The sequence below is a fragment of the Zingiber officinale genome, chromosome 5B, assembly GCF_018446385.1.
Source record: "Zingiber officinale cultivar Zhangliang chromosome 5B, Zo_v1.1, whole genome shotgun sequence".
Classification (NCBI taxonomy): Eukaryota; Viridiplantae; Streptophyta; class Magnoliopsida; order Zingiberales; family Zingiberaceae; genus Zingiber; species Zingiber officinale.
Window position 1 is genome coordinate 137,519,774 of NC_055995.1, and position 22,495 is coordinate 137,542,268.

Consider the following 22,495-nt stretch of genomic DNA (forward strand, 5'->3'; position numbering starts at 1 on the left):
AGGCAACAAATGTTAGGTGGTTGGTCTTGTTTCATTTCATTTCATGAAAATGACATAAGATTTGCACAATAAACATGCTAACCAAATTCTACACATTTTAGGTAGACTTGTATGGCTTCAAGTAAGAATATCTAAATATTAAAAATATTTTTTATGCATAACTTAATTAAATAATAATGATAATAATAACAATAATAACATGAGAGAAGGAAAATTACTTAAATCTATTTATGACGATAATGCCGCCGGCGAATGTACTGGAGGAGGTCGCAGCCGTCGTCGGGGCCGGTGCCGGAGGAGGGCGTGGCGGACTCGTCGACGGCCTTCATCCGCATCTCTACCACCTTCTTGTGGGAGTTGGAGTGGAGGGCTGGTACGAAGGTGGGACTGGCCGCCGGCCGGTACTCGGGGAAGAGCCGCCCGGTCTTGTAGCGGACGCCGCAGGCGTTGCAGAGCGTCTTTGGCCCTGTCGGCCCAGCGCGCCATTGCGGCGTCTTTTGTATCCCGCAGTGCGTGCACTTCCTCACGGCTGCCGGCGGCGCCGATCTCGTTTCCTCCTCTGTCCCGGCCGCCAGGCTCTTCGTTGTGAATTTTATCTTCTTCTTCTGCGGAGCAGGGGAGGACTCGGAGCTCTCGCTTGTGGAATGAGAGCGGGGAGGAGGGAGGTGGAAGGCGGTGGGCCGACGACGGCGCGGGTTGCTGCGCGCGCGGGCGGGGAACGACCTGCCGCCGGAGTGCGAAGCCGAGGTCGAAGAGTAAGACGAAGAAGAAGACGATTCCCCATTGCAATTGGCGGCCGGTGCGAGGACGGAGATCGGACTCGAGTCGCGGAAGAAAGCATCGATCTTGGCGGCGCCCGGGAGCTCAATGTCCGCCAGAAGGGAGTCGCACTCGTCGAGGAACGCCGGCGTCCAGTAATCCAATTCCTCATCAAACTACACAATCAAAACAAATATCGGTACCTCAAACCGAGCTTCGAATGTAAGATTCAAGAACCGCACCTGTTTTTGGTTACCGGATGACTCGAGTGTCTCGTCTCCGGCGGCGGCAGTGGAGGCGGACGCGGTCGGATGAGGAGGAGTCAAGGGAGGGAGAAGGAAGGCCCCTGTTTCATTACAGGGCTTCTTCACCATTACCAACGCATTCTCCTCCTCCTCGTTGAGGAAATCAAGCAAATCGTCGATCTGATCGAAGAGATCGCTCATCTCCTCCGGATTCGTCGCCCTGATGGCACACACTGCGCGAGATCGATCCGCCGATCTATGGATTTACTTGAGGATCTTAAACTTGGATGAAGCAGCAAAAGCTGAGCAGAGCAGAAACAGGGGAGGCAATTAATAGCTGCTCGCTGTGTCGGGGACGAAGGGGAGGAGGAAGGTCGCTAGATTCGGCGTGGTGACGTGGAGCTCTCCCATTTGTTGTACTGAAAATATTACATTTCACCTACACAATAATCCATTTTTAAAACTACCCCCTTAACTGTAAAAATGCACTCCGAGGCAAGTTATGACGAATTTTAAATAATTGAATGGTCAAAATGTAATAACACTAAGAGAGTTCTAAATTTGAAACTAAGAGGCGGAAATTTTAAAAATGAAAAAAAAATCAATTTACCCATAAATTATCTCTCCGTTAATTACGGCGCCAGTCAAGAGCCGGGCTCGGTGGAACTCGGACCGGTCATTAGCCGCAGCTAAATAAATAATTAAGTTGATAATAATCAATAAATTATCATTAGTCAGAGAGTAGTCGTAGGCAAGGATTTTATTATAAACCAAATTAAAGGAAATGGGTGATTATTATTATTATTATTATTATTATTATTATTATTATTGATCCAATCTGAAAACGGGAAGATGATGAATTAGGGATGTGGTTGTTGTGTTGACTTGATGTAGATCATGTCCTACTCTTCAGAACAAGTAATGTCAGTGTCGAGTCAGGGAAAGGGTTTCTAGCGTTGGTCCTCCGACACTTAATTAAGTCAATTACCGGAGCTGTAAATGAATGTGGAGCAATAGTAGGACAAGCGCAAACAGTGAATAACGTGCGTACTTCTGTTGGTGTATGAATCCCTTTTATATAAAGCCCTAGTGGGCGACGTGCACACTCCTCGAGGCGTGGACACGTTCTTGTCCTATGAAAGGACCTGTCAGGAAAGTGTCTCTGACACCATATCTTAACATGGCGTGCATATCCCTAACAAGACAATGGAAGTTTCCGTCGTACGATCTGCTTGTTGATCATATCTTGTGTTAGCGACACTATATCTCCCAAAAGAATATTGAGAGATACGACGATGATTCCGCTACTCGGCCGAGCGAGGTAGCCGCTCGACTAGAGACTCCTCCGCTCGGTTGGCCTCAGCTATTCTTCTTTGCGACGATTGGGTATAGTAGACTGTCGCCTCCCGATCGGACAAGTGTCGCGGTCTCCTAGTATTCTACCGCTCCGTACTCAGCATTTGACGATCTTGTCATACTATTTCGAGCTAGACGGGTGGCCAACTCAGCCAAGCTTGTTATCGATCGGACATTATATGTCCGACCGACCCTTGTGGCTGACCTCCGCTTGGCCACTGTAGGCGAGTCCTTTGACATCTTAGTGTTAATCATCTTGACTTTGATCTCCCCTTTAGCAGTTAATTCATATCGGATGACCTTTTTTTATCACCATATCAATTATTATTATTATTATTATTAATAATTGAGATTTTGCTCTCAATTTTGTCGAAAATTATTTTTATTGTTGTTATTATGGATTAATTAAATAATGTTTAGTGACGGAGAGCATGTCATGTGCACGGCACGGCACATGGAGGCATGCAGGATGAGGTTTGCCATGTGATGTGGGAGGATGGACAGGCCCCACTAGTTCTACTGCCTCACATGACACAGCCATGCTTATGCATCAACGTGCCTCATTAATTCCTATTATATTATTATTATTATTATTAATTCCTTTAATTTCCTTTTTGCTGTCTTCAATCATTTCTTCTAGATCCATCCACCAACCATTTTGTTGGCACATAAAACAAGAGAGAAATTTTGACCTACAATTTTTATTACATTTTAAAAATAAATTATATTTTCTGGAAAAATACTAATATAATTAAAAATTTTATTTTTATAATTACCTTTCCATATCAAAAAATTATAAAATATGTTCTTAGACAAATAAAATAAAAGCCCCTAAGTTTTTATGACCTACAAAGGATCCAAGATCCAATCTGAATTTAAAAATACCTTAATTATATGTATTGAATTAAACAGTGTCTCCTATGAAAGCGTCGGTGACCGACATCACACCAAGGTGCTATTGTTCATGTTTATATTTGTATTTATAAAATAAGTTACTGCAAAGTATAGGAATGGAAATGTAAAATTGAAGTTATGTTTCCTCTAAAATGGATATTTCCATGCAATTAGAGTGAGGGAGGGAGCTCGATCGAGAATTTTTAAATAACGAGTGTGAATGTAAAATTTTCCAATAAGAAGGGCTCGATGGAGCCATTTGCCATGGCATGTGCTCACTGCTCGCTTTAATAAATGGAATGGACCATCACTAATCTCGCTATAAGAGGAAGAAAAAAAAATGATTAATTAGATTAGATAACGTTGAGTTTGGGACGATCAATTTGGTTCTATGAAAATTTTTCATCGACCATCAGATAAATCGGGAAGCGCACATGACGGCCAGACTAAAAGTCTAATATCCTTTGATTACGCCCCCTATTTGAAGGAAAAATTTCTACAAATACGTTATAATTAGAATTCGAACCGTGAATATTTAGTCAACCTAGATCTCTTACCATGACACCATAACCCCAATGACACTATAAGAGAAAGAACAGGGACCTTGTACTCTTTTGTCTTTTGTTGCATCTATCTACACGATGACAATTTATTATATTTTTGAATATATAAAATATAATTATGATAATCTTGACGATATTTTATACTATCGGCAAGTGGAGATCACAAGTTACGAGTATGTGATATTGAATAACAAAAATGACCCAAGCAGATGGTGCAAGTGTAAAATTTATTTTTTTTAAAAAAAGTGGAGGATGGATGGCAAAGAGAACTTTACAATTGAGTAAATTATAATTACTCGTAGATACTAAAAGTCGTCCAAATATCTAAATTAACCCAACGCGATAAATAGGCTCACGAACCGGGCTCATTTAAGTTGAGAATGGACAATTTTTAAAATATTAAAGGCATTTCTTAAAAATATGTAAAAATTAGGAGTGAAATGAAACTTTCCCTTTATTTTAATTTTTTGTTTCTTTCTTCCTTTTTCATTTTACTTTATTATTATTTATTATTTTCTTGTCGGTCGCCGGCGGCTCTCGGGTTCTCACCCGCGTGCTCGGAATCGATCGGCCGAGTAGGGTTTTCCTCTTACGATTTCCGCCTCCACCGCCGGAGTCGGGTCCATTTCACCGAGATTGAGAGCTGAACTGCGTCGCCGAGGCTTCGAATCGCGCGTTTTCCAGAAGGAGGTGGCGGCGGCGAGTGACGCTGATGATTTTTGGATCTCGCTCAGATGACGATGATCTGGAACTTGGCTTGAGCGAGATGTTCTTGAGCCGGCCGGCGGTGGGGGACTCGGTCTGCGCCTGCTTCAGTTCGCGTTTGGAGTCGCTCCGCTTGGCGTCATGGTCTCCACCAACGATTTCTCCTCCGTTATTGCCTTCTGGTAACTAGCCCTTCCATTGATTTCTGTCAAGCTTGTTAAATTGTTAGTGAAATTAGTCGCCCTCATCCCTGCTTAATATGGCACACCAATCATATTTAGCTCCCCTTCACAATTGCATCGGCCATTGGTTATTTTGCTGAATGGAGTATATGATTGTCTGAAAAAGAATCTTGAAATGGAGTTCTAGTTCTTGATCCGAATAGTGATTACTGGAATAAACAGGAAAGTACTCAATCTCAAACTCAGGGAGCAGAGTAGTCTGGTTGAGAGTGTAATTCTACCTAGGGATGTAAATGAATCAAACAGTTCACGAGCTATTTGGATCTTGATTCGGTAAAAAACTCGTTCGAGTTCGTTCGTTTAGCTTATCAAGCCGAGCTCGAGTTTGATTTTGAGCTCGACAGTTTTTTCGAGCCGAGCTCGAGCCTAAGGATATTCAGCTCGTGAGCTCACGAACATGTTCGTTTATAGGTTCGCGAGCTCGGGCTCGAGCTCGGCTCATTTAAAGGGCTCGAGCTCGACTCGTCTAAAGGGCTCGAGAACATGTTCGTTTATAGGCTCGTGACTTGAGCTCGAGCTCGGCTCGTTTAAAGGACTTGAGAACATGTTTGTTTATAAGCTCGTGAACTCGGGCTCGAGCTTGGCTCGATTAAAGGGCTCGCGAATATGTTCAATGGTGTGTTGAGTTTGGAAGTTTAATGTAGTAGTTTGGGATGCTCAATGATGTGTTGAGTTTATATTACTTTAATTGTTAGGTCTATTGAATATTTGTTCAAATGAGTTTTCGAGCTCGCTTAACAAGCGTGCAAAACGAGCCTTAAAACAAGCCCAAAAACGAGCCCAAAAATGAACTCGAGTTCGCTTAACGAGTTAGGCTCGTTAACTATGATAATCGAGTTAATAACGAGCCGTGCTCGAACTGTTCACGAGCTTAGTAATTTCAAAATGAGCCGAGCTCGAGCCTTGTAATAAAAGTTTGATTCAAGCTCGAGCCGAGCTCGAGCCCAAATATAACTTAAATGAGCCGAGCTCGAATACTGTTTGGTTTGCTTACATCCCTAATTCTACCTTACAAGAGAACAGATCATACATACAAGGTGATTTATTTTATTTTTGCCCCTAATCATTTGCCTTAAGTGTGTGGTTTCTGATGATGTTGTAGATGAGGATAAGACGAACTGTGCTTTCTGTTGTTATTGAATACGACAACCTTCTCAATGAGCAGGGAAAACCTTTTCCATTGACCCATGGTCATTGTACACACATGAACACTAACCTTTCTACTTCATTCATAATACAAGAATTTATTTCCTAACAAGTAAATTATGTTGATCAATTATTTGGTTTTCAGAAAAAGAACAGGAAAAAATAATTCCCTAATCATGTGGTCGCAGAGTACCAAATCTACTCTTCGGTCGGTGGATCAACCCAGCGGCCGTGGTCCTTTATGAGCTGGATTAGAGCATCAGTTGCTCCCTCCATTGCGATGCCTCTCTTCAGCACAGTCTGGTACAAAAATAAGAAGAAAGAAACATGATATGAGTTTTAATCAGTCATTCCTAAACAGCATCAACAATGGCCAAGGAAAGTGAATTGAAAGGTAACAGCAAGCTTTGCATGTTGCTTCCTCTTTTTCCTTAAATTTGTTTGAACTAGTTTAGTTGGATAGCTGTAATTTCACAAAGCAAAGCAGTTTGGATGCGATGATATTGTGGAGAAGACAGGCATTACCTTCCCAACATAAAGATCGATCTTCCCTGGAGCACCACCAACATAACCAAAATCTGCATCAGCCATCTCTCCTGGTCCATTCACAATGCAACCCATGATCGCAATCTGCAAAGAAGTTGATGGAGTGTCAGTTCTGAAAATGTCTAACAGGAATGCTTGAACAAACAATGCCAGCAGTGGGAATGGAGTTTACCGAAACACCAGGAAGATGTGAAGTCTTTGTCCTGATCTCGGCGCTTATATCTTGAAGATCAAAGAGTGTCCGTCCACAAGATGGGCAAGAGACGTACTCCTGAAATATATTGCAGGAATAGATGAGAAATTACGAAATATGAAAATAACTTTTTGCATTGCAATTCAAAGTACTAGAAGGTTTGTGTGAATTGCTTACAGTCTTTGTGTTGCGCATTCTGCAGCCTTGAAGCAAGTTAAAGGATGTATTCCTTAGGAACTCGAACTCCTGCTCAGGAGCCTCAAGTAGGATACCATCTCCAAGCCCATCAACTAAAAGAGAACCAGCATTGCTCCCAGCCGTGATCACCAGATCGTCTCTGTCAATTGCAGGACAACAATGTGAATGAACAGATAGTTTCCACTTACAACCTTCGATAGGTTTTTATCAAGATTGCAATCTCACCCGTGGATCCCTTTAGGAAATTGGATATGGTGGATAACAGGGAAGTTAAGTGAACTTTCTTCTAGATACTCAAACAACCTGATAGCAGTAAAGAAATTTGGATTCATGTCAAAGGATGTACTATTCGTCTTGATAATTTATAGTCGCTAGCATCACTTACCTCCTTGCTGCATGAACTCGGCTGAGCTTCTCTTCGCTCAATGGAACATCATGTAGTAACATTGTGATATTATCAACATTCTTGATGATATCTAGCTCCTCATATGGTTCATCCCCGCGAATAGTTACAGCTAACCGAGTATCTAGAAAACGAGCACATCTTTGAATTAGAACAGCATTGTGACAAAGAAGCATGGAATTGAATGATAAGATATGTCACCTCTTGGCAAAAGCTTGTGAGCACCAGTTGAAAGTTCGTCAAGGTTTACAAGGACAATTGCATTAGGAAGTGGTTTCTCCAGCTGCTCGGATAACGGAACTATGACACCCATGCTTATATCGATCAACCTTTTGAGAGCCAACCTCTAATCAAAGGTAACAAACATGAGTCAGTCCCACAAGATCTTAATCATTTATCATATTCACATTTCAAGAAAGCAAATTTTTAGCAATTGAGTGTTGAAAAATATGCAACTTAAATCTTCAAGTTCTAATGTCTAACAATTTTTTGGAAGACAACTTACAGCTTCAGCATCATCTAGAGGAGGAAGTTCTCTCAAAAGAATAGAGTCCACAGTTGCCAGGTCCTGAAAATCTCGAAAGGTTAAGGTGATTCTTTGGACTAGTTTCAAGCATAGCATTTGCAATTCAGAATCACAAACCTTGAAAGGCATTCCAACCACAAGCTTTGCAGCAAGAGACTTGTAAAGAAGCTCCGGAGTCTGACAAAAGAAATTAGCAACGTGTGACGAACGGCCAAATAGATGCAAATATAACAAATGGGGTTGTGAGATGTTCATGATATTAAGAGAGGACAAAGATAAACCAAACTAAGCATTGTATCTGCATGATGCTAATGTGTGGTGTGAATGTGGAGTGATGAGTATTCAGCTCATGGTTCAAACTTCAAAGGATCAGGAAAAGTGGAGACTAATTCAATTCATCAAGTTGTGTTTTTCGAAACCACAAGAAATCACTCAGAATTGTCGGGGCCAAGCGTCGACTGAATTTGACGATGCCGGCATTGCAATTCATTTTCTTAATATTACCAAGTGCAACACTACTGTATAAGGTATCTGATTGGCTATCTACCTTGAGCAGGTCCAAGGACACTGGCATAAGAACAGAACCATCACGATGAAGAACTCCACGGTAATCCACTTCTTCACCCTATCAAAAGAAGTGGCAAATTTCAGAAACTTTTCTATGGATGTTGATGCAATGAACCAAAGACATAATACTAATAAAAGATTGCTAACCTCTATCTGCACTGGAAGTTGACCTGTTCTTCGCTGGAAGTCAAAATACCTTCTATGTTTCTCCTCAAAAGGTGCCTAAACATTTTTGGGAGTCACAAGGTTAGTTTTGAGCACAAAAACCATTAGACAATTGCGCTTAGTTGGAATGACACATACAGTTCCTTTCTGAAGATTTGAAGCTTGCATTCCAAGGTTAGCCAACCGCTTACAAGGATCAATCTCTTTCTCCGGTGGTTCTGTCAAAGACACCCTGATTGTATCGCCCAAACCATCCTGTTGAACAATGCAACCAATGTTAGAGCATATTAGCTTCACAAAATACGTGTACATTCTGGAAAATAAAGGACTTTGAAAATTACAGACCTGAAGAAGTGTGCCAATACCGATTGCGGATTTCATCCTTCCATCTTCTCCCTCTCCAGCTTCAGTAACTCCTAAGTGGAGAGGATAGTCCCAACCTTGAGCATACATCTCAGCAACAAGCAACCGATAGGCTTGAACCATGATAACTGGGTTACTCGCTTTCATTGAGAAGACAAAATTGTGGAAGTCTAGCTTCCGGCATATCCTTGCAAATTCAAAGGCCGATTCAACCTATTGCAGAAATAGAAAGTTTTTCAGCATAGATTTGTTTGAAGAACCATTTTCGATGTGTAGCTTATGAACAAGAATACTGACCATTCCTCTTGGAGAATCTCCATAGTAGCTCATGATACGATCAGAAAGACTTCCATGGTTTGTCCCAATTCGGATTGCTCGTCCATATTGCTTGCATTTCTCAACCAATGGAGTGAAGACCTGACCAGATAGATGAACATTTGATGAACTTCACAGGATAGTAGGATTCAGTAATCTCAGAAGGATTTCACGAGAAATTCATAAGTTTCAACTATAAGTGGCAATTATCTGAACCTTTTCGATGTGCTCAAGCTCTTTTTGATATTCATCATCAGTATACTCTAACTGCTCAAACTGTGCTCGCCTATCAGCTGTAAAGAAAGTGTTTCAGTATCAATTCAAAGTTAACAGTAACTTTCTTCTTCAAAGTAAAAACAGTACAATAACTGACCAAAATTTCCAGGATTGACTCGAATCTTGTCGAAACATTCAGCTACCCTCATCGCAATTGCAGGTGCGAAATGAATGTCCGCCACAAGAGGAATATTATAACTGGGTTCAACGGAAATGAGAATGAATATGCTAATACGAGAAGGTTTTCTGAAGTTTCTACATTTGCCACGTGAAGCAGCAAAGTTAAAAATACGAGACCTACTTGTTTTGGACGAGTTTGTTCTTAATTTCAAAACAAGAATCCGATTCTTTCCTCCCTTGAACTGTTATTCGAACTAAATCAGCTCCTCTATCTGCAATTCTCATTACCTGGCAAGAGAACATACTTAGTTTCAGAAATACTGTACAAAGAATAGCATCTAGTCAAAAGACTAAGGGTGCGTTTGGTTTACATTGTTTTCATTTTTATTTTCTGAAAAATGCACGTTTTTTAGAAAACAGAAAACGACTTTTTATCATTCTCTGTTTTTCTAGAAAACGATAGTCAATTTTTTAGAAAACGCGCGTGAAAAACGTAAACCAAACACCGTTTTTCAGAAAACGCGTGTTTTCCAGAAAATGAAAATGAAAAATGCGCGTACCAAACGCCCCCTTAATCTCTCAATTTTGCAGCTTTGGGTCTCAGCAAAACATGTCCGAGTCATAAATGGTTCGACCCGTTTATAAACAGGTCATATATGTTGGAAATATTGATCGGTTTGGATTAAACAGTTCGTAGGTCAATGAAGCACGATGATTTTTTATCACTAGAGATGTGTATCGCATTGACACTATTTCGCATTGCATGGGAAGGTGCTAATTTCAGCTAAAACGAAAATGCACAAACTCCCTAGAACATCAGTGAAACAAGCTAAAGGATAAAAGAATCTAAAACCTATCGTTATTCCTTCGATTGTCAGTTTGAACTATCTACAGATAAACTTATCCTTAGAAAAGTTATGATCAGTAAACTGTAAGCAAACCTCCTCGACGGTCTTGTCAACATCTTTGGTATCGGAAGTGGTCATCGTCTGAACTCGAATGGGATGCTCGCTGCCAAGGGCCACATTCCCTACCATCACGGTCCGAGTCTTTCTCCTGACAGTCTTGTGTATGGATTCACAATACTTCCGCCTGGGAACTAGATAGATAAAAAAGAAAAGAAAAAACAAGTTCAAACTTTTTTCCGACTAAGCATTTTAACCGACATGTTTACATATCAGAGATGGATAATAGGTAATATTAGTTATGGTAGCTAACAATCATCGAGCACTTTGCAATTCAATTCATAGATAGAATAGAAGCAGGGATCATATTTGCACCTAGGAGAGGACTTCCTTCTGAGGCAGGTTCCAGCTCCACAATGTCAGAGCCAGATTTTGAAGAATTTTTTATCACAGAAACGATTCGTCTCCGAGTCTTCATTCTTTGTTGCTCAGGAGCAAAGCCAATCCTTGTGAAGTCTACACTCTTCGCAAGGACAAGGCTGCGAGTCACACCGGTCATCGATGAAGGAACTGTTCCAGTGGCCATGATCTTTTTTCCCACTTCAAACCTGTGAGGAGAATTCTATTAGTTATGTCGATAGAATTCGATAACTCCTTTTTCTTTGTGCTGTAACTATGATCAAACTACCAATTCTTCCCTGATCAACAACAAATCAAGAGATAGATAGAGCAAGAGAAGACGAAATCCTTTTTCATTCCTTTCATGGGACTATAATCGAATTCATGAGCAATGAGCTAACAAAAATCTAAGCAAAGATTGAGCAATCTCTATAAATGCAAATGCTTTAGCAATCCAAAGAGCAAAACAAGTGAAGAAGAAGAAGAAGAAGACGACGAAGAAGAAGAGAAGGAAACGCACCTCACCAATTCCAAGGAAGAAGGAAGCTTTTGGTGCGCTTGAGTTGCAGTTGGGTCGATTGTGTCGATCGCCGCATGTTTATCACACAGACGCCGTAGGGATTCTGGCGTGAGGCGCATTGGCGTTGACCGGAGAAAAATCATGCAGGGTCAACCCGTCAGTCAACGCCGCCCTCGCAGCAGCAGCCTGGTTACGGGACCTGCGCCCCGTGACTCACGTTCGATTGATCCAGCACGCGAAGTTTGACCCGCAGCAGCAGTTGGATCCTCTGATCTGATGAAGCGAAGTGGCGTAGCTCTTCCGGCAACCGAAATAAAGAAATTGAATCGTGACGTCGGCAGAGAGCGACGGCCGGGAGTAGGATATACCCCGACGTTTGTCTTCTCCGATCCCTCCGAAATAGCTGGAACAGCGCTGGAGCTGCTCGAGACATACCGGTGCGGCTGCCGGGACTCTGGCACCAGCGTAGAGCAGAGCAAGTGTTCGACGTAAGTACTGAATGAAGATCTCAATTAGTATGCACCATCTTCTTCATCGATATCCATACTACAAAACTACCTATAATTGTTCATACATATTTGCCATGAAAAATGTTTTGATTTTGTTGGAAAAAAAAACCATTTATATTTATTTTCTTGGTGGAGTCTTGAATCTACTCTTCAGCTTGTGGATCAACCCAGCGGCCATGGTCCTTTATCAGCTGAATTAGAGCATCAGTTGCATCCTCCATTGCAATACCTCTCTTCACCACATTCTGCCACACAAAAATCATAAACATCTTGGAGATTTTAGTCTAAGAAATTGTGTAAAGTTATGAGAGGAGATGATGAGATTTCAGGAAAGCAAGAAAGTGAAAGAACTGAGATGTTACCTTTCCAACATAAAGATCAATCTTCCCTGGTGCGCCGCCGACGTATCCGAAGTCTGCATCGGCCATCTCTCCTGGTCCATTCACTATGCAACCCATGATGGCAATCTGCAAAGGAGTCAAGGAGGGTAGAGGATTTGCCAAAGCATCTAATTGGACTGGTAGTGCAATTCCAGAACCAGGAAGAGTTAAGGAGTTTACCGACACACCGGGAAGATGTGAAGTCTTTGACCTGATCTCAGCACTGACATCTTGAAGATCAAAGAGTGTCCTTCCACAAGATGGGCAGGACACATACTCCTGAAACATAGTTTGCGTAACTAGTTTTCAAATCACAATGCAAAGTAACCGTTGATATGTATCTATCGCTTACAGTTTTCGTGTTGCGCATTCTGCAACCTTGAAGCAAGTTGAAGGATGTGTTCCTTAGGAACTCGAATTCCTGATCAGGAGCCTCGAGTAGTATACCATCTCCAAGCCCATCAACTAAAAGAGAACCAGCATTGCTCCCAGCAGTAATCACAAGATCATCTCTGTCAAATGGAGGAGCAGCAGAATGAGAAATAGGTAACAATTACAAGTTCCAAAAATCACTCTACTATTGTTGAAGTCGCAATTTAACCTATCAATTCCTTTAGGAAATTGGATGTGGTGGATAACAGGAAAGTTGAGAGAATTTTCTTCTAGATACTCAAACAACCTGAAAATGAAAAAGAAAATTGCATGACTGTCAAATTGTTGTGAAGCTAGATGGCTATTTCTATATTATGAACATTTACCTCCTTGCTGCATGAACTCTGCTGAGCTTATCTTCACTTAATGGAAGATCATGTAGCAACATTGTGATATCACTGACATTCTTGATGATATCTAATTCTTCATAAGGTTCATCACCACGTATGGTTACAGCTAATCGAGTGCCTACAAAAAAGTACATCAGAAAGTTAAGAACAGCCTTGAATGAAAGAAGCAAAAAGAGTTTATTGATGACATCCATATGTTACCTTCTGGCAAAAGCTTGTGAGCGCCAGTTGAAAGTTCATTGAGGTTCACAAGGACAATTGCATTAGGAAGCGGTTTCGTCAACTGTACGGATAATGGAACTACAACACCCATGCTTATATCGATCAATCTTTTGAGAGCTAACCTCTGACAAAGTTAAGGAATGTGAGTCAGACCACTAGATCCTCAAAGACTTGAGAGCACACACAAAATCAACTAACTGAGAGCTTACAGATTCAGCATCTTCGAAAGGAGGAAGATCTCTAAGAAGAATAGAGTCCACTGTCGCCAGATCCTGGAAATCACCAAAAGTTCAGCAGTCCTTGTAGGTGTTCTGAGTGAACTTCAAGCATGTAAATCGCAGTTGATAACTACAAACCTTGAAAGGCATTCCAACCACAAGCTTTGCCGCGAGAGACTTGTAAAAAAGTTCTGGTGTCTGTTAAAAGAAAATTGCAACATGAGATAAAGGAAAAGGTAGATGCAGTATGCAAATAAAATAGACAATGCATGAGATAGTAATTTAGTATTTGCCAAATTCTCAGATCATTAGATTAGCATAATCATCAATGTAGGTGTTCTCTGAAACTTGGAATCGACATAGTTTCTGAAAATAGTCAGAAGCAAATTCAGGATCCAAGTAGGCAAAGTATGCTGGTGCAACAGTAGTATAGAAAATATACAACCATACATAAGTGTATGGAAGTGGCATTTATTATCTACCTTCAGCATATCCGACGACACTGACATAAGAACAGAACCATCACGATGAAGAACACCTCGGTAGTCCACTTCCTCGCCCTATACAAAGTGGCAAATTCAGAAAGCTTTCTTCACATGTTGATGTAACGAACTGAGTAGAAGTTCTAACCTCTTTCTGTACTGGAAGTTGACCAGTTCTGCGTTGAAAGTCAAAATATCGTCTATGTTTTTCCTCAAAAGGAACCTAGTTTAAATTTTGTGCAGTAGAAGTTAGGTTTCAAAGGCAAAGCTCCATAAGAACAGTTAGACATGACATAATATAATGATTGCTCTAGCAGTTAGCTTTTAACCAAGGACTGGTGGAAAATGATAGATGGAAATAGCCATACAGTTCCCTGTTGAAGATTTGAAGCTTGCATGCCAAGGTTAGCCAACTTTTTACAAGGGTCAATCTCTTTCTCTGGTGGTTCAGTCAGGGACACCCTGATTGTATCACCCAAACCATCCTGTTGAAAAATAAAGGAAAGATGTCCAAGAACATAACTTCACTATCAATACAAAAGTGCATTGTAAGTAACTTTATTTGATCAAGTATAACTCTTCCATTTGAACTCTGAACTTATATTCCTAAATTATTCAAGCAAAAAAAATCTACAAAAGAATGAATGTTTTCCACTAAACAAAGCAGGAATTATGCTTCTTTGTGTGTGTGTGTGTGGGTGGGTGGGTGTGGTAGCAAGTCTATTAATTGTATTGTTGGAACAAATCTACATCTATAATTAGATTATTTTCTTTATCTTTCTTTACAATTCCACTAGGATATGATTAAATTCATATTCAACAGCTATGACAGGGCAATTGGCTGAGCGAAGCATTTCTTCTTAGGGTCCACAACTCGACAATGATTTAGGCTATCCATTTAGCCAAACCAAAACCTCACTTGAAATATAGTTTGAATTCTTCATTGTGGAACATAAAGATTTTATCCAAAAGTGGTTGGTTGAAAGAAGGAACCTGAAGAAGAGTCCCAATACCAATTGCAGATTTCATCCTCCCATCCTCTCCTTCTCCAGCTTCAGTAACCCCTAAGTGCAGGGGATAATCCCAACCTTGAACATACATCTCTGCCACTAGCAAACGATAAGCTTGAACCATGATGACTGGGTTACTTGATTTCATCGAGAAGACAAAATTATGGAAGTAAAGCTTCCGGCATATCCTTGCAAACTCAAAGGCAGACTCAACCTGTTGCAAAAACAGAAAGTCATTCAATTTTTAGCTTCTTCTAGAAAAATAGTCAATTTGAAGCTTACAAACTAAAGTACCAACCATTCCTCTTGGAGAATCTCCATAGTAGCTCATTATACGATCAGAAAGACTTCCATGATTTGTCCCAATTCGCATTGCTCGACCATACTTCTTGCATTTCTCAACCAATGGACTGAAGACCTGAGATGGAAGATGAACAAAAGATGAAGTAAATATTGGATAATATGTCTGATACATGGGCACTATAAAACAGAAAAAACAATAAAATATTGCAGTAAGAAATAGAATCACTAAATGAAGTGGGAGTCTCATAAAGTCCTCTAAAAATGGTGATGTAAAGGATTTCAAGTTCTCAGATAGTTTTATGATACACAATGCAGAAAAAGATTAAAAAAATTCAACTTTGATCTAGATTCCAAATATAATTATTCAATTTGTTCCTAGAAGTAAACCCATTGCTGGATAATAAAGCAACATATTTAATTTGCAATCTCACTAATGAACTTTTAGTTATTCAAAAAGCAAGAAAAAAATTGGGCAAACTAATTCTCAAAACCTGCTCAATATGCTCAAGCTCCTTTTGATATTCTTCATCAGTATACTCTAACTGCTCGAATTGGGCTCGCCTATCAGCTGCAGAAAAATTGTTTTAGCTACACTGTTGCATTGGTGGCAATTTATTCTTCTAGATGTAAGTTAACTGACCAAAATTTCCTGGGTTGACTCGAATCTTGTCAAAACACTCAGCTACTCTAAGTGCAACTGCTGGTGCAAAATGAATGTCCGCAACAATAGGGATGTTGTAACTGGATTCATGGGAAAGACAATCATTATACAAATAACAGAAGGATTTTGAATGCTATACAATTGCCACAATTGTGGAAAAGAATAAAAAATGCAGGGCCTACTTTTTCTGGACAAGTTTGTCCTTAATCTCAAAGCAAGCATCTGCTTCTTTCTTCCCTTGAACTGTTATCCGAACTAAATCTGCACCTGTATCTGCAATTCTCATTACCTGGCAAATGCCATGTAATTAAGAGAAAGAAATGCATCTACTGGAGAGCATTAAGAGAAAGAAATTAAGGATTGATATAGAAACTGATGAGAAAATAAACATGAATTTTATTATATGAAAAATGATAAACTGTTGACTTCATCATTTTCATGATTACAAGATAAGAAATTATGTACACATATAAGATAAATGGGATACTTTCACTCTCTTTTGGTCAGTTCAAGATTAAAGAGGCATGAGAATAAATAATGTCTGAAGATTGCTAGCTCTAGCTGGACCAACTGTACCTTTTAGGTTAATTGAAAGATTTTTAAAAAATGAAAAATACAGGAAATGCTAATTATAGTGACAAGCCTTGATGAAGAAGATAAAAGAGAAAACAAACTAAACTTATCTCCATTCAATCAACTTTCAGCTCAAATAATCTATTGATAAGCTTAGACTAGAAATTTAAGCATTCCAGATAGGACTCAGTGTTAATCAGTAGCAAAGTTTGGTCTTAGACTTAAGCAGACCTCCTCAACAGTCCTGTCCACATCCTTGGTATCTGAAGTGGTCATAGTTTGAACTCGTATGGGGTGCTCACTGCCTAAAGCCACATTCCCAATCATCACAGTACGAGTCTTTCTCCTTACAGTCTTGTAAATCGATTCACAATACTTCTGCCTGGGAACTAGAGAGACGGAAAACAGGAGTTAGTTCCATTAATAATCAGCAATTGATTTACAATTCATTTATAAAATCAATTATTCAACCAAAGTTATAGATTATCAATGAACGAAAGAATCCATTCCTAAACCAAAATCGGAACCAAATGCTAGGCCGCATTAACACAAACATGAAAATGGTCTCCATTTATCGAGTTGCAAGGGTACCGGATTTGATCAGTGTATGTAAGATCAGGACTTATGATGGATAATTGGCAATATGGACGAGAGCCCAATCATCTAAAGGCTAGGAGAATAATATTATACCTAGGAGTGGACTTCCTTCTGATGTAGGCTCCAGCTCCACAATGTCTGAGCTAGATTTGGAGGAATTCCTAATCATAGACACATTTCTTCTCCGAGGCATCAAATTTTTATTCTCAGGCAGACCAACAATCCTGGCAAAGTCTACGCTCTTTGCAAAATAGAAGTGGCGATCCCTAGTCCACAGACCAGCCATTGATGAAGGAACTGTCCCAGTAGCCATGATCCTCAACCCCTTCTCTGTGGAAATGAAATCGTAGTGACACCTTTTTGCTTTCTGCGTTCAATTACATCAGATGGCAAACAGTCCACAAGTCACTTCAAAAAGGAACACAAAGTGCTGATTTTAGTCTCACAAACTAATTGCACATCAACGACCAATTATGAAAAGTACTGGGAAAAAAAAACACAAATCCAGCGCCGAAAAGATTTTACAGATGAAAACTACAGCTAAAATTATCGTTGGAAATAAAACTGACAGTTTCTTAATCACACGATATTAATTTTATGAAGTTCAAGTTCTAGAGAAATACTCCACTTCAGGTCAAAAATCGAAGGCAAATCAGGGAACTCACCGAAAAAAAATTTGTTAAAATGTTAATCGAAAATCCAAACACCTAATCTTCCAACGAGCGTTTAGAAAGCTAAAGGTGAAATTATTGTTAGAAATGGAGCTCAACAACTACGCAGCGACGGGGAATTACTTTTCACCCAAACAAACATAACTTTCCCGTCAAAAATCGAAGCGAAATCAAAGCACTCGCCAAAAAATGCAAAATCTGTTTTTCAAATCCGAACACCTAATCTTCGACCGAGCCTAAATCTCTTAGATCAACGAGTTCCAAACTAGCTACTTCCAAAATCACAGCTCAATCCCGGAGAAAAGGAAGACGTATAAGAGGCGACGGATACGGAGGTGCTTCTCACCGACTCCAACGGAGAAGGATTGCGCTACGGTGAGTAGTCCAGGACCAAGGAGCTTCCTCCTCGCCCTCTTCCTCCCTCCTTGCGCCGCTCGGCCGCAGGTGCCAGTGCACTCAGCGAGTCGGTTTTCGCCCCAACCGCCTTATCAACCAACCAAACTCACAAATAATTTTTTTTATATATATTTATTTTAAAAAAAATACCCTCCTCCTACATTTAATTTTCCATTTTTTGTCCCTTTTTTCTGCACAATAAAATACATTCACAAAATTTTAAATTATTACCAATTTTTTTATAAAATTAAGTGAATAATTATTTTTTAAAAAGAATATTTTGACTATTTTAAAATTTTAAACAATTAGTTAAAAGAATAGTTGAATTAAAAACGTGATGTGTCAAGAATATTCTATGCGGATGCTCATTGCAGAACGCCACAAATTATTGTTTTTTTCCTGTGCACTAAATTGATTTTAAATGATTTTTAAAAAAATATTTCTAGGCAGAAAATAATTTTAAATTCACAGAGTTCTCTAGACAAAATTTGGTTGATTATTAGAGACAGAGCCGGTTGATAGGATTTCTGGGTGTTTGAATAATTATATATATATATATATATATATATATATATTATTCTTAATTATTTTTATTTATAGCTTATTATAATTAAACCAAATGTTTATTATGATTAAATGAAGTTATTATATAAAAAAATTGATAAACTCTGTGTCACTCATTAATTAGTCTGGTGAGCGGTTAAGAAGTTTAGTCTCTTTTTTTGTTTGTCTATCCCATTTAGAGAAAAAAATTTATATAAATTCAATATATTTAGGAATAGAATCATGGATGTCTGGTTAACAATCTAGATACCATGTGCACCATAGCCGGAGAGTAAATGAAGTTATTATATGGTAGTACAAAAGGTGGAATCTACCATCCAACGATTTCATACGGTTGATCCCATAGAATTTTTCCACCGATTACCAAAGTAAATCGGGGAGCGCTCAAGGCGGTGGCCCAAAAGCCAGCATCTTTTAGTTGCACTTCCCATTTGGAGGAAAAATTCTTATAAATTTACCATAATCGGGGATAAACTAGAGATACTTGGATGACAATTTAAATAATCTGTCGTCGTACCATAGCCCCGAGGGCTAAATGAAGTTATTATATGGTAGCAAAATGTGAAATTTGCCACCTCAGCGGTCCTACACGGTCGGCCCCACGACTATCTATAAGGAGATAAATCGAGAAGTTATAGTTAGCAGTGCGAAGGAGGGCTTTTTTCCTCGATTAATTCTATTCTGTACTAACCAACTCAACTTTACTCCGAAGGCTAAATGAATTTATTATAAAAAAAATAATTAATCAGGTTGGGTAACGTCAAGCCTGGGTGACCGGCCCGGTCCCACGGAAGTTTCCCACCGGGCACCAGGATAAATCGGGAAGCGCTCGTATCGGGCAACCCAGGAACCCAGCATCCTTTAGTTACGCGCCCCATTTGAAGAAAAAATTCTTATAAATTTGTCATAGCTGGGACTCGAATCATGGGTACTTGGATGATAATCTGAATATTTTACCGCTGTACCATACCCCGGGAGCTAAATGAAGTTATTATAGCTAAATATGGAAATGATTATTCTAGTTAATTTTTGAAAAACATACCTGTTTTAAACAAAGTCGCATTAAACCAAATAAATGAATAAGTTTGAATAAAATATATATTAAATTTATTAAATATTCATGAGTAAAAATTATAAATCATATTCGTTAATAAATTATAAATAGATAAAGAAATTCTTGAAATAATGAAACAACCTTTTAATACCAAACTTACTAACCAACTAACCAAATTAAAAATTTTAAATAATCAAACCATTTCAAATTAAGAGATTGATAACAAGAACTAAATTCAAGATAAGCTCAAACCAACTTCAAACTCAGAGAAAAAAAACTAAGATACAACCATATCAATACTTAATTCATTTTATACTCAACATAATTTAATTATTTTATCAAATAAGCATAAATAACACACTTTAAATTGACTAGACTCATTTACACCTGAAATTTACAACAATTTAGTAAATATAAGAAAAACAATTTCCCATGATTTACATTTTTTTAAAAAAAAATATAGTTCAAAATTTTGATATAATAGGATGATAATATAATTTTTAAATCAATAAAACTTCAATTCATACTCAAGTGTTATTGATATGAGAGGAGATCTTTTAGACCGTTATTTACGATCCAAAAGATGATCTTTTTTGCATGTATTAATAGGGATGAAGGATCTCTACTTATTTTTATAAGTGGAGATCATCTATCCCTATCAATACATATAAAGAAAACATTCTTTAGAGTATTTCTATTTTTAAATCAATAAAATTTCAATTCATACTCAAGTGTTATTGATATGAAATATCTTCTTGATCATGTTTTACGATTTAGAGGTTCCGACCTGTATATCAATAATATACAGCTTTTTGTGGAGTGGCTTAAGTAAATTAACACTTGAAAAGTTCAAAGCTAAGCGTATAGATGTATCAATTATTGCTTGACAATGTTCAGTCCTCTGTCCTTAACTATTGACTACTGAAATTAATTACCAACTTTAATAACGGAGGAGTCCGAAGTCCAATCATCAAAAGTATAAATAAATACGGTAAGAGAAATTTTCAGTATTAGATAAAATAATTATTGATATTAGAGGATTTAATTTTGGACTATGATATCATGAGCTAAGTGTGTATACTTTTGTGGTAATAGGCCAAAAAGAAAAACAAGAGAATTAAAATAGATTATTATATCCACTTAATTTAGTGTCAGGAGTAATTAATATTTCTCCTCGTGAAAATATATAAAAATATACTGATCCTAGTGTATTTATATTATTTGGACCCTACACCAAACAGAAAACATATATCACGTGAATCCTATAATTTATAGAGTATTAAAAATATTTTATTTTAATTAGGAATCTTTCCGTGACACATATTTATTAAAATTATATTTATGCATAGTTAATAAAATCTTAGCTTAATATGAATACGTATTTTTTAAATATGGTAGGATTATTTTATCATATCTTTTAATATGGTATGGTTATTTCTTTATAATTTATTACAATATTAAAGATTGACTTAATGATAGAAATGAAAAAAAAAATATTAATAAATATACATATATTTCAAGAATAATAATAACTACAGAAGATATTTGGAATGTTTTAAATGCTCTAAACCATTACACAATAAAAATGGTGTTCAAGCATTATTCAAATATCAATAGTTGAAAATAACAATCAATTTATTTTTTCATTATCATATTTATTTAAAAATAAACATATCTAATATTTCTAACCTAGCCATCAACAAACAAAAACATAACAAATTTTATAATTTAAAAGACATTGATAATTTATAAAATAAAATAGTTTATAAAGTTTGACTAAATATGACAACTAAAGAATTTGCAAATCAATACATCTCTTATACTCTCTACAATACAATAACTATGAAAAATGTGATTACAAAACAAGAATGTAAATTTCATCATCCCTTTTAAAGTTTTCAATACAAATTACGCACTTTTCAGTTAATTCACTTGACTCATTTTTAATGTATATGAATACAAGAAATATCTCAATTATAGGTTATCGTAGCCTTGTTGAGGATGATATATTTGTTCTCGTTGCATTTGAAAATGTAACTTGAAATACATTATACAATTGAATGCACACTCAACGCAATACATATATAGGATGGGAAAAATATCAAAAAAATTTATATTTGCAAGTACCATATAGAAATCTACCGAATTATATCAAAAATTCATTATATCGAAAATTTTGATACGGTATCAGTATGCAATTTAATAGTTTGATATTCGATATACCGTATCGATACCAGAATTTGAGTGTAGCGGTATAGAATTTATAACATACTAAAGTTTCGATATACTAAAATTTCGATACACCAAAATTTTAATATGCTATCAATATGATTTTAATTTTTGATACGATATACAGTATGAGATTTCAGGACTGATATAACATGTCAAACTAGTTCTAACCACACATAAGTTAATATCGTTATAATCATAATTACTATAATAACTGTAATATAGGTTAAAATAGAATAATGTTTGTTTATGTTACAGACTATAGATAGAAAAAAATAATTATAAAATAAAATTAAAGAATACATAAAAAATATCAAAATTACTAAACGCATACAAAAATAATAATAAGTTCATCTGTGTAACATGTAACACAATTTTAATACTATGATGATATTTTAAAATAACATTAAACCTAACATTTTCTCATCTTTATCAAAG

At 37.7% G+C, this 22,495-nt stretch overlaps 3 protein-coding genes and 1 long non-coding RNA gene across 7 annotated transcripts; 1 reads left to right on the top strand and 3 right to left on the bottom strand.

Annotated features, from left to right (window-relative positions):
* Positions 1 to 16: 16 nt before the first annotated feature.
* Positions 17 to 1,321, bottom strand: LOC121987923 (GATA transcription factor 7-like). Its single transcript, XM_042541626.1, has 2 exons — positions 1,002 to 1,321; positions 17 to 935 (listed from the first exon to the last, which is right to left on the bottom strand). The coding sequence occupies exons 1-2, from the start codon at positions 1,203 to 1,205 to the stop codon at positions 225 to 227; spliced, it is 915 nt and encodes a 304-aa protein (XP_042397560.1). The 5' UTR covers positions 1,206 to 1,321; the 3' UTR covers positions 17 to 224.
* Positions 1,322 to 4,299: 2,978 nt separating this feature from the next.
* On the top strand, positions 4,300 to 9,536 carry LOC121986278. 2 transcript variants are annotated; one of them, XR_006113368.1, is made up of 4 exons: positions 4,300 to 4,704; positions 6,099 to 6,304; positions 6,374 to 7,606; positions 7,758 to 9,536. It is a non-coding gene; the product is annotated as an uncharacterized LOC121986278 (long non-coding RNA). The 2 variants fall into 2 exon arrangements; XR_006113369.1 differs by having other exon boundaries at positions 4,301 to 4,704; positions 6,398 to 7,606.
* Positions 5,923 to 11,762, bottom strand: LOC121986275 (4-hydroxy-3-methylbut-2-en-1-yl diphosphate synthase (ferredoxin), chloroplastic-like). The gene is made up of 20 exons (XM_042540152.1): positions 11,407 to 11,762; positions 10,863 to 11,095; positions 10,524 to 10,681; positions 9,764 to 9,870; positions 9,560 to 9,660; positions 9,403 to 9,479; positions 9,169 to 9,288; positions 8,854 to 9,084; positions 8,647 to 8,763; positions 8,491 to 8,565; positions 8,324 to 8,401; positions 7,894 to 7,953; positions 7,756 to 7,818; positions 7,452 to 7,596; positions 7,233 to 7,374; positions 7,073 to 7,150; positions 6,827 to 6,986; positions 6,629 to 6,727; positions 6,436 to 6,540; positions 5,923 to 6,210 (listed from the first exon to the last, which is right to left on the bottom strand). Exons 1-20 carry the CDS (start codon positions 11,547 to 11,549, stop codon positions 6,109 to 6,111), a joined length of 2,394 nt encoding a protein of 797 aa, XP_042396086.1. The 5' UTR covers positions 11,550 to 11,762; the 3' UTR covers positions 5,923 to 6,108.
* Positions 11,763 to 11,902: 140 nt separating this feature from the next.
* Positions 11,903 to 18,312, bottom strand: LOC121986276 (4-hydroxy-3-methylbut-2-en-1-yl diphosphate synthase (ferredoxin), chloroplastic-like). Of its 3 annotated transcripts, XM_042540155.1 has the most exons (20): positions 18,161 to 18,312; positions 17,237 to 17,510; positions 16,778 to 16,935; positions 16,156 to 16,262; positions 15,953 to 16,053; positions 15,804 to 15,880; positions 15,308 to 15,427; positions 14,993 to 15,223; positions 14,368 to 14,484; positions 14,148 to 14,222; positions 14,000 to 14,077; positions 13,656 to 13,715; positions 13,509 to 13,571; positions 13,279 to 13,423; positions 13,054 to 13,195; positions 12,897 to 12,974; positions 12,648 to 12,807; positions 12,476 to 12,574; positions 12,278 to 12,382; positions 11,903 to 12,160 (listed from the first exon to the last, which is right to left on the bottom strand). In XM_042540155.1, the coding sequence occupies exons 2-20, from the start codon at positions 17,454 to 17,456 to the stop codon at positions 12,059 to 12,061; spliced, it is 2,238 nt and encodes a 745-aa protein (XP_042396089.1). In that variant the 5' UTR covers positions 17,457 to 17,510; positions 18,161 to 18,312; the 3' UTR covers positions 11,903 to 12,058. The 3 variants fall into 3 exon arrangements, with proteins under 3 accessions (XP_042396089.1, XP_042396087.1, XP_042396088.1); XM_042540153.1 differs by having other exon boundaries at positions 12,278 to 12,574; XM_042540154.1 differs by having other exon boundaries at positions 12,278 to 12,574; positions 17,237 to 17,551; positions 18,161 to 18,311.
* Positions 18,313 to 22,495: the final 4,183 nt, after the last annotated feature.